The following is a 12,236-nucleotide window of genomic DNA, read 5'->3' as shown; positions in this document are numbered from 1 at the left end:
ACAATTACATTATGAAAAAGATATATAATTCAAAACTTCTAATTCAGGTGCTGTAATATACAAGGTTTTTAATGTTCTGAACCCACATATCAGGATATTTTCAGTCCGGAAGGTAGCAAAGAGTTCAACAAAATCCAAATCTGCCTTGCCAAGTGATGGTGATACTGATGTCTTTCACTTTATTTTATCTTATATTATGTGCTGTACATGTCATTTTACACTTTTGATAGCGCTATTGGGGTAGGGACATTCGTTGATTATTTTCATAGTCAAGAGTAAGTACAATTATTCTACTTACCAATCTTTGACTTCCTCTTAGTGGAAAACTTAACAAAGATATCTTCAATTAAAAATCTTATCCCAAGTATAACATTGCCTATTTTCTCGGTCTTAATTCTTATTTTTATTTTCAGTTTCAAATGCGTGTAAATAAAATAATAATAAAAGAAAGGATTTCGGAGTAATGGCTAGATCAGAGAGTTTTCCCTTTCAAGCTTCCTTACCGGCAGAAAGACCAGCAAAAAATATAAACAACCTGATAATCAAGCCAGTGAGCAAGTATATCTGCTTTCGATTTAATATCTTTCTTCTAATATAAGTCGAGATTAATAGAATTAGAAATAAAATAAACGTCAAAGCAAATGCTAGAGCTCCGGCAAGAAGAGTCTGTATAGATCATGACCTGCATGAAGATTGTCTTGTTAAAGATGCCTGCTAGTGTGAAATGAGAGAATTATCATCCTAATAGAATTGCAAGAAGTAAATGGACATTAGTTATGGTACAATGTGTGTGCACATGTGGACCATTACAAGATTTGTCTACTAATTGACTAAACCTTTGAACAGTCTAATTCAAACTGTTGTTTTGTTGATGAAGACTCGCTTGAAACTTGCGATATGTATAACATAAATAAATGAAATTTGTATCGAAATTTTAAATTAAAATTTGTGGAGAAATCAATTCATATGTCAAATTTATACATTTCTACTTGGTTCGACTCGTTTATTTACCATTTTCTTTCAATAGGAAGCAACACTATCATTTTTTCGTAGGTTGTCTTAAATTGATCGATGTCCTAATTTGACTTGGATAAGCAAATTGACTTCTTTCGCTATATAATTTTTCAAATTAGTCATACTTTAAGAGAATATGAAATGGAGGTGATCGACCAAATTGTTTCTGTTTTACGGGCTTCACCATTAAAAAAAAAAAAAGGATCTTTCAGAAAGAGGGGGGTAACAAAAAGAAGCACATTTGTGCTTTTCATTACAGAAATTTAATTATTAACCGGATCATTAAATGTTGAAAAGGATTTATATATTGGAGAATAAATTGCAATATCTGAACTCTGAAGCGCAAAAAATTAAAAAAATTGCAATGTCATTTGTAAATCACTGTTACTGTCGGCTGTGTTGTACTATCATTTTCATTATCATCAATAACTGTATTATATCTGGATTGTTCTGGATAATCTCATACACCTTCATATTTAACAACAATTGATCTTATTAAATAAATTTCTCATTATTTAAAAGGCCAAGTGGAAATAAAGAGTGATTAGGAATTTAGGACTGTACCAAAAGAAAAAGCACAATAAAGTGTCTTATTCTGATTATGTTATCAATTTTTACCGAAACTGAAAAGAAATAGTTGGAATACTTTACATGTTATTTTCAAGTTAGCATATGCTTTTTCCTTCTAATTAAGTTGCTTGATGAAAGTATCTCAATTTTATCACATTAAAAAATATATGATTTTCCTTCGTTCTTGTGAACTCTTACCTGTTCTAGGAGTTTCTAGAGATAATTGTTTGTTAATTCTATATATGGTTTGCTGTTCCCTACAGCAATATTTTTTAACACAATTAAACTATGTTACTATTAGGTACGTAATAGACTCATTAAAGAAAGTTAAACTTAATTACTTTAGGACCACTAGTTTATTACGAAACGTCGAAACCTCTAATTTACAGTTTGATGCTACATTAATTTCTTTTGTTAATGATTTAATAAGATAATCTCATGGATGATGACATGTTTACAAGAAAGAGAAAACATTACATGTATGCATTAATTAGCTCGTTTTGAAGCTGGCATGGCAGCGACAACCATCACAGCAGATAATAGAAAAACCATACAAACACCTACAAAATACCAACAATAACAACATATCCAGCGTAATCCCATAAGTGTTTCGTAAAGTTGCCGGGAAGGAGTAGTGTGTCCTTACCCCTACCTCGGCAGAGATAGAGGTGTTTAGATAGACTCTACATTCAAGAAAAACAACTCAAAACAGTTAAAAAAAAAAATAACAGAAGTGAAGAAGCCATGTCAAATCATTTTGAAAAATATTTGAGCCAAAACTATTGTGGTTTTTGCTTCTTTTTTTTTTTTAATAAAAAAAAGTTATTTTGTGGGTCAAGTAGAGAGTTTTTTGGCCATTAAGCGTGTGGGCGGTGGATATGCAAATCTTCTCAGACGGTGACGATTTTTTACGATTTTTTTTTTCACATTCGATAACCATTCATCTCATGTTTCTTTAATTGATTACAATAATTATTCTTTTTTTAATTCTGTTTCGGATAATTGATTTATTCGAGTATTAATTCTTAAGTACAGTATAATCTTGCAACTTGCATTCGAAGATCACGGCAAATCTTGTTTTAAGTCAGATGGTCGCTTTCTGAAGGTCCTAATCATCCACCGCCCAAACGCATTTAATATAATTAATTAATCTCTTACTAATTATTAGCAAGCTAAACGTGGAGTGTTGCTGAATTTGGTCTTTTCAAAGTAATGTCAAATATTTGTAAACTCTAGTCGCTATGGTGATTAGAATAAACGCGTGGCTTTTAAACTCATTGAGATAATTCAAGAATTTCACTATGGAGTATTTTGTTTTGTTAGTCTAAAAGTAATGGTTGAACTATTAAAGATATCCACTATCAAAGACGCTATACTGATATTCATAAAATCTATGCTGAGATTAATTTTTTTTTTAAAAAATTAAAAAATAGAAGTGCTAATGCTATTGTCAGTCCATAAATTATTAAATTTCTATAAAAGCTAAATTAAGTGGTCAATTTTATGAATATTACTAAAGTTTTACTTTATTACACAAAAGTCATCAAGCTATTGTTTTTATCGAAAGATTTATTCAACTTGCTGAGTTGAATGACAGTTATCCCGTCTTGTACAAGCTATACAAGGTCTATGGCGATTAATTTGTGAGCTGAAATGGTTGAAGGGAATATTATGTCTTAGGAGTGGTATAAAATTAATGTCAGATTTTATTGTGATAGTCAACAAGCACAACATAATAGCTAGGAATTCAGTTTATCTTTTATGAACTGACCAAATTTTTTTTTTTTTTTTTTTTTAAACCTTGAAAGCAGTTATTCTTTGGGAGCGCATCTTGAATAACTCCGCTACATTATGTAATAACTGGCAAATCACATGGGAGATGTAAAGTCCGGTGCGACGAGCTTTGACTGAGAAGGTTTGTTCTGAGATAGGTGGTGACACTATTCATCTCGGTTATGTTTCTTCTTATGAACAAACGGTTTTACTGTATGATTTATTATTTTCTTTGACAAGTTGGGTATTCAAAATCTTAATGCACCAACTTGAGGGGTTATTGAGTGCAAATATCATAGATATGGCAAATTATAGTAAATACATAGATTCTCAGCCCCTATTTAGCGTGTATTTTTTTAGCAGCTTCTAGTGACTTGATGAAATTTATCCTGCAGATATCCTCTATTACTTTTTTCTTTTTTGCCCCTCAAAAATCTTTCGTCATGAGACTGATCATGATTGCTAGGATTGAGTAGCTGTGTACTCTTCTCAAAGAAAGAATGATATAACATTGCCAGGCAGCTGTATTTGATGTCAAAACTTTTTCTGAATGTACAGCAAAAAGTTTGACTTGTGGAACATATAATTGAAGTATCGAGTGGCTTGCAGCTTGTTAATTAGATGCAATCCTTGCGTGGCTCTCATCATTGCATGTGTTTTGTTGTCAGAGGCTTATATAAGATGATCAGATATTCAGATTGTAGTACGTAATACCGGCGTTCCATAATAAGTGTTATGTTAACTAAAAACATTAAGAACCCAATAATGTAATGTGAAAAAAGAAGAAGTGAAGTTTACTAAATTATCTATTTACCCCTATATAATAAAAATAAATTATTTTTTCCTCTTGATTAGAGCATGCACAAGTAGTAATCCTTATGACATTGAGAATCCAATAATATCAAGTTACTGTAGCTCTTTCAATCATCATTTAGATGTTACTTTAACTTGTTAGTTTTTGTCTAAGGATAGAGTTGAAAAAAACTTAGCCAATTTATGTCTTGATTTCATGAAGTGACACTTATTATGAGATAATTTTTTTTTAATTAAGATGACACTTATTATGTAACGGAGGGAGTAACATGTTACGTTCCCCAGGAAAGGTCACACTCACAAGGATTGATGTAGAACACGAATATGTATTAAGGCATTCATAATATTGAAAGCAGCGGCAGAAACACTGTTCCTACAAAAGTTAAAGACACTATTTATCTACCACTAAGTGGTTTAGATAAATTATTTTAACTGCATATTTCTAATATAAACGTGGTAATCAGTTAAACTTTGATTAATTAATATAAGTCGTTAGGTTTAAGTATTTCCCGAAGGTGTAAAATCTTGTAGTTCTTAGTTGATCCGTAATCGAATGATCTAATCGTAAACAAGTTGAAGAGAGCTCTAACAAGTTCGTCAATATTTGACTGAACACAACATTTAAGAAGAAAAAAAAAAGAGAAAGAATTTTAAAATTTGTGATCTAAAAAGACCAAAGGCATTTGAGTGGCTATAATATCATGTCATCTAGCGTAAAATTGAAAGTTCAAATATTTGAAAATTTTAATTTTTTGGGGAGAAAACTTAAAAAAGGAAGTGCACATAAAATTAGACAAAGAATGTGGGAAATTTATGTAAAAGGCTGGTTCTTGAAAATAATTCAAAGTAAAGCATTCATTGAGTCAAAATATAAAGCTTTTAAACCTCGACAGCCTCGCATCTACCTAAATTAAATAACATATCCAAGTTGGTTAATTTTTCTTTTTTTCTTAAATCTTTTTATTAATAATATCAGGAGAGGAGCGGGCAAAGGGTAACAAAATATTATGCTTCCACCTTAACTACTTCTGTTATTTTAATGTATGTGTGTTATTTTTCTTTTCAGTTTAGTTATATATTTCACATTACTGTTTCATTATACATGATTTTAATTTAAAATTACAAAATTCAAAAATCTTTCTACTTAAACTCATGTTCAACTAAATTAAGAGTTAAGACAGATAAATTAAAATAGAGAAAATATAAAAGACGAAAAGTTCTACAAGTGAGTTAGCTTTTAACCCGTCCGAAGTGAATTGAAATGGACGATGCTCCTCCCCAGTTTCCTTCCCCTCCATTTCCCCCGGTCCCCCTCTTAATTTATGACATGTGTCACTTTAATAAATATATGGCCTTTGGTTCCTCTTTTAAGTAGTTGTTGTAAACACACCCCTACGTAGAATCAGACTTTGCTCTAATAATCTCCTATTCGATTAAAATTTCTTCTACGCAGTGCTAAACTATTGTATCCTCTGTCGCTAATTTTTTTCTCATTAACTCCATTCCAAAATATTAAAATATGTTGTTCGATATTTATATGTTGTCTCTAGATTCAAGATTTAAACTTTATAGGTTCATATTTAAAGTTTTTAATTTTAAATTCATTATATTTTAATGTTATAAGTTCATATCTATTATGTAATTGTTTTAAATTTAGTGAATTCTTAAATTTAGTGAATTCTTACTCATAAATTTATCTATTAACTATCTGGATTAATAATTTTTCAATTTTCGCATATTGGTTTTATTCTCTGTGGGGACGTCTTTGGAAGAAGAAAATCTGAGCCGTATATTTATTAGAGTGACACATGTCACAAATCAAAAGGAGCACTGGGAAATGGAGGGGAAGGGCACAGGAGAGGAGCTGCTTCCAATTGAAATTACACAAATCTGCATAAAATTTGCGTATATGACAAGTTCACAACTAGCAATTCAAAGATAAGCTCTACGTGTAATGTGTACCCTATGATAAACAAGGAAGAGATATTGTTACTTAGAGAATCTAATAGTACCATGTGGCAAACGCCGCAAGTGTCCACTTATGGAACATCTAATAGAGATCATTGCTGACATTACATATGATTCTCTGCCTTGTGCCTTTTGCGGCCGTTAGCCTTTGCTTGGGTAAATATTTATCCGCACCTTACGCTAAATTAATGCTACTTCTGTGGTCTCAATTTATATCGATTTAGAGGGTAGACAAATTTTTCTTTTACTCAATATAAGATTCTTTGAGTATTTTATAATAAAATTTACATATTTGAAAACTATATAAAAAGGTACGATAAATCTGCATAATTAATAATTATTATGAAAAGAGTTGAAGAATATCATAGTCAAAGAAAAAGTTGTTTGACTTTAAATAAATCAATCCTCATATGAATTGGAACGAAGGGAGTATAATTTACCATGATTAAGTGATTTAATGAAATAAAATATAATTAGTTAATTATAATTAAATAAAAAATTATATATCTAAACACATAACATATATATATTTGATTTAATATAAACACCGGGTATATATGAATAAGTAGTGATACCTCCCTTTGCAAGGTTTCCTCTTAGGAAAGGGATCCCTTAGGATCTTTTCTTCTTTGTCTTATTTGAATTGGCAGTATATAATTTCTGGATACAGGACGTACGTCGGCATTATACTTTGAGGCATTAATATTAATAATTAATAATACAGTAATAAAGTGTTTTTCTTTCCAAGATCATTGTATGATCATCAATTTAATTGAGGTTATTGTTTATTACCTTCATTTTAAAACAAAAAAAATATGGTCAATGGAAATGCATATGACAGATTTCAAATTTTTAGAATTGCAACACACTATTGTTATGGTATTGTTCACTCTGTTATGTAAGTTATATCAGTACTTGATCAACGTTAAGTTGTAGCTTCACTCCAAAAAAAATTATCATATGAACTATGTGTCAAACTAGATAATGAAGTTTTGCAGCTAGTTAAACATCAATTAAATATTTCCTCTTCCATTCTTCATATTTTGTTTACATAACTAATAAAGCAATGGCTATTTTTAGCAAGTTCAAGCCCTTCAAATAGGGATAGAGGTTCCGATTTTCTTCAAGACTTCGAAGTTCGAAGCTTAGGAACCATGACAGGCTAAGCAGTGAAATCATTTAGTCCCAACAGTTGACTTTCCATTTCGCAAAGACTAAATGATTTTTTTTTAAAGAAAAAGAAAAAAGATGTAAATGGGGCAAAAATTATCTTATAAACGAAAAAGGAAAAAAGACCTAGCTAGATCAAAGAATAATAAAAACTGACCTCAGAATATTGCACTATAATCATAAGTTACTTACAAATGTGTAGCTAAGCCAATGTGCTACAAAAAATGGAGTTACGATTTAATAGTTAAAACTTGATTGTAATAATTCTACTCCTCGAATATTATGTTCCAATTAATTTATGATTTAAGACTCTGTATAAATGTACATTCATGGTTAAAACTGAGACTCGGGGGCTTGGGAATATTTCAGCACATGTTGAATTGAAAATGCGACTCCAGATTATACGAAAGGTCCATATTGGATCCCCCCTCAATCGTGAGGGATAGTGTCACAATATCGCTACTTTATTGACTGGACAAGTAGAGTTAGTTTAATTCTCTGTGATTGTGTGAGAAGGTCCGCGCTCGTGACTAATAGAATATGAGTATCTAAGTATGAAAAGTTTTTCGAGTGGAATTTCACCCCTAACCACAATTAATGCGATGATTCTTCAACATTATTTGGTTTGGACCTCTACTTAGTTTCACCCAAGCTTCATCATGATCATGGGTAGATCACTCAGGTTTAGATCCATAAGCATTAATAATTGTCCTATGAAGACTCACTTTTGCTACGGCTCTGGTGGATTCCGTTAACCAATATGAGTCCCCGGCTCATTCTTCAACAAACACGCAGTCAGAACCTATCTCCTCTCACTGCTTGGGAGCTTATGGTTTCATGTTCTATTTCAGTTCCCGATGGGGGTTCTTAACACCCTTCCCCCCCCACCCCCCACCCCCCGGGTACTATTTCGCTATCGATTACCCAGGAGTATTTATCCTTGCAAGGTGGTCCTTGCTGATTCACACGAGATTTCACGTGCCCCAAGGTATTTGAGTCAGAGCGTAAGCTAGTGATGCTTGATGAATTTGCATCCGATTTTTATTAGTTTTAGTAAATGGGAGCTTCTTGGTGATCTCCTTTTAGATTGATTTCGACCAAAATCATCATTTGATGATTATATTCAAGCTCTAAGTGTTGGAGCAATAGCTGAAAATGCCAGTGTCCTGACTTTGGGAGGAAACAACAGCTGAAAACGATTGCTAATATCTAAGTGTTGGAGCCAAGAGAGGAGCCAATTGGGTGAAAGGGGCTTCATCCGAACTCCCTTCGGTGAAAAATCACACTATATATACGAGGTTAAAAATAGTTTAGCTTTCATGTGTTTACCTTTTATATTTTGAATTCCTTTATTGGAAATCCTGACTCCCCTGATTGGAGCAACGACCAACCAAGTACATTTCATAATAATAATAATAACAATTATAATTTGATTCGATTGGGTGCTCCTCTTGCCTTTACCGTGACGTGCTCTGTTACTGCTTTCTCATATAAACATTGTTGTAGCTGCTTCAATCCTGGTTGTCTTTCCCATCTCCTTTATAGCTATTTATTTCTATATCTGTCAAAATCAAGTATCGACTCAATTCGGACATTTATGATTGGGACGTATTTGATTGAAATGGAAGGAACTACTCATCCAATGAGGTAGTCATACACTCATACCTTTTAGCAATCCCCTAAAATCGTCCATTATTAATTTTGAATTTACCTCCTCGTCTTATCAAATATATATATTAACAAAAAAGAGAAAAAGAAAAAGTGGAAAACACAGAGGAAGAAAATGTTGCTAACATTATAGGTCGACAGCTTCATCTTTATCCCCACAAAACCTGACCCCCCCACATGTCACTTGATTATACTAGTGAAATTCTCCAACTATTTTGGCCACCCCCTTTCTTTCTTCATAAAAATAGTACACTACTATTCCTCAAATCAACCCACGCGTTACCTCCACGCTCCTGCTGGCTAATTTAATCCTCAAGCTGTTGCTTTCTTCGTATGCAAGATTAAATCAAACATTATAAAAGAGATTAAGTCGCGAAGAAAGTAATATTAAATATTTATAATATATGTAACAGCTGCAACTTTGCAATCGACATAAATATAAGATCAACTTTTGTTTTCATTAATTATCGGGCACTTCTGATGCCTTGACCTTTTACTTGTGACCTCAAAACTCAAAATAAAAAACTTCTAAAGCAAAAAGTGCAAAAGAAAACGTTTGTAGGCTTTAAAATTAAAAGTGAAGTGCATAATTTATAAAAATAGTATCAAATATTATAAGAAGGTAGGGAGGTTTAATATTTGAATAGAAGGGTAGTAGATAGGCGAGTGTTGTCGTCTTCTTGTATTTTTTGAAGGAAAGACAAGGGCTAGTCTCCTCTTCTCATCTTCGCCTTATTTAATAATATTATTTACTGTAATATTTGTGTAGTATTCTGTTATTCAATTTTTATTATTACATGTTACTTCATTTGCTTTATTTATTTGTTATCCTTTAAACCCTGCTTAGATTACATTTCTTGTAAGCTAAAGTCTATCAGAAACAACCTCTGTATTAACGTCTGCTTACATTATACATTCTTCAAATCCACTTATAAAATTACACCAGGTATGTTTGTAAACTGAAAACTCATGTCATATTTTGTAATAAATTTCTTAGTATGTATAAATATGTTTTTTTTTTCCCAAAGACAAATTGCAATGATCAATAATAGGAAAAAAAAATTCGAAAAGATACATAAATGAAATTTATATCTCATTTAGAACTTACATTATAAGTTACAATTTTTCACCAATAGAAAATAAAAAAATCAAGTCACGTAAAGTTGAAATTGCAACAAACGCTGCGATGACACTCAAAAACAACTAATTGCCTGTCCCTCTCTATCCCTTCCCACGTAACCCACCCCTCAAAATTACACCGCCACCCCACCCACCCCACCCCCCCAAAAAAAACTCTCTATATTGTACTATATATACACTCTTTCCACATACTAAACTTTATGTAACCGAAAACTTCAAGAACCCATCACCAAAAACCATTCAAAAATAAAATACAATCCAAGAAAATGGGATTACAAAATCAATTAACTGATGTTTCTAGTGAATCAATCCCTATTTTACTAGTAACCCTTCTTGCTAATTGCTTAACCAATCTCCGTTCACTTATTTTCACTTTCCTTCAGTTCCTTGGTTTATCGTCTTTTCAATTAAATCCGATACAAATTGAAACTGACACTTTATACGACGCTGTTGGGTCCGGTTTAACTGGACTTGTTATGTTAGCCGAGCAACTTAATATAAACCGTGTTTTTTCTTACACATTTGATGATCAAGATGATGAAGCTGCTGGTTCAAGTTGTGTTGTTTGTTTGAATAGATTGGGTGATGGTGAACATGTTAGGAAATTGGTTTGTAAACATGTTTTTCATAAAGAGTGTTTTGATGGTTGGTTAGATACGTTTAATTTTAATTGCCCGATTTGTCGGTCTTCTTTGGTTTCTGATGAGCGCGTGGTGCTAACTCGCCGGCGAGTTGCGTGGGAGGTTCTTGATTGGTTCTCCTTGAGATGAAGTGAAGTGAAGGGGTCGCTTAGTCGGTTCATGATTAAATTATCTCAGGATTATAATATTTGGATATGGGATAAGGTGAAATATACAAAATTAAGTTTGGGCTTAAATTTATATTGTGTTTGGTTGATAGTATAAGTTTATTCTGATATAAATTTATGCTGTCAACCTGTTAAGGTATGAATTTAATTTCAGACTTAATTCTATGATATTTTGCCTTATGCTGCGTACCAAACGGACCCCTAAATGTGATAACACGATGGTCTCTTGGTGATGATGAGGCTTTTTTTTTTTTTTTTTTTTTTTTTAAAGAGTTTTTGTGGATACTTATTTTTTAATGGTTTTTTGGGAATTATTTCCAATTTTTGAAGAACTTGATGTGAAGTTCTTTTCCACTATTGTAAAAAAGAAAGGTGCCTTTTTTGTTGGTAGTTTTTGACGGGAGTAATATTTATTTTTGCAATTTTTTTTTTCCTTTTCCTTCGTGAAAATTAGAGACTATTATGATTTATGGCACAAAGCATTTATTTAGTAATTGGATTTCTTTATTTTTAAAGAAATTGTGTAAAAAATAATAGGAGTATTAGTCAATACTAGCTGTTGTTTTTAAGAAATATTGTTCTGTTCCAATAATTTCTGTGAGGAAAGTGCATCGTCAATGAGGACTCTCAGTTATATGTTGTTCATACATTTTCCTATATGCTTCTCTCAAAATTATCAATTCCAATCCAGGAAAAAGAAAGCGAAAGTGTTCTATTTGTTTCTTTTTCGATTTTCCATCTGTTTTATTTAATCATTCAATTTAATCATTAGATATTTGAAATTGGATAACCGATTCAATCCGAACTCTCTTGCTGAGAACACTTACTCAATTAACATTTTTAATATTATGCCCCGAAGAGGATTCGACCTCCACACTCTTTTGAAAATATATACTCTTTCAGTTTTAATTTATATGAACTCATTTAACTGGACATGATATTTAAGAAAGAGGGAAGATTTTTGAAACTTGTGGTTCAAAATAAGCCTTGAAAATTTGTGTGGTTGTAAATCATTCATAAAGTGAATTTGTTTTCAAATTAAGAAAGAGGTTATTTATTTTGACACGGATTAAAAAAGAAATATGTTCAAATAAATTGAAACAGAGGGAGTATAATGAATCTAGAGGGCGACTACGTCCAGCAGATAATTATAGAGTCCGTTCGGCTTAGTAAATAGCCCGTAAGCATTATTACCTGCCGATAAGGATTTTTTTAAATGATTAAATTAACTTTATAGCTAAGTAACTGTAATTTTGGGAAGAAGTGCTAAAATCGATGACAAGTCTTGATATAAATAAGGGATGGAGGGTAA

General features: G+C 31.9%; 1 protein-coding gene across 1 annotated transcript; it reads left to right on the top strand.

Annotated features, from left to right (window-relative positions):
• The first annotated feature begins 10,307 nt into the window (after positions 1–10,307).
• On the top strand, positions 10,308–11,341 carry LOC132060868 (E3 ubiquitin-protein ligase RHA2A). Its single transcript, XM_059453772.1, has one exon. The coding sequence runs from the start codon at positions 10,383–10,385 to the stop codon at positions 10,884–10,886; it is 504 nt and encodes a 167-aa protein (XP_059309755.1). The 5' UTR covers positions 10,308–10,382; the 3' UTR covers positions 10,887–11,341.
• The last annotated feature ends 895 nt before the right edge of the window (positions 11,342–12,236 follow it).

This window comes from Lycium ferocissimum, chromosome 6 (assembly GCF_029784015.1).
Source record: "Lycium ferocissimum isolate CSIRO_LF1 chromosome 6, AGI_CSIRO_Lferr_CH_V1, whole genome shotgun sequence".
Classification (NCBI taxonomy): Eukaryota; Viridiplantae; Streptophyta; class Magnoliopsida; order Solanales; family Solanaceae; genus Lycium; species Lycium ferocissimum.
Note: the sequence above shows the minus strand (reverse complement) of the source record. Positions and strands in the feature narration are given on the sequence as shown.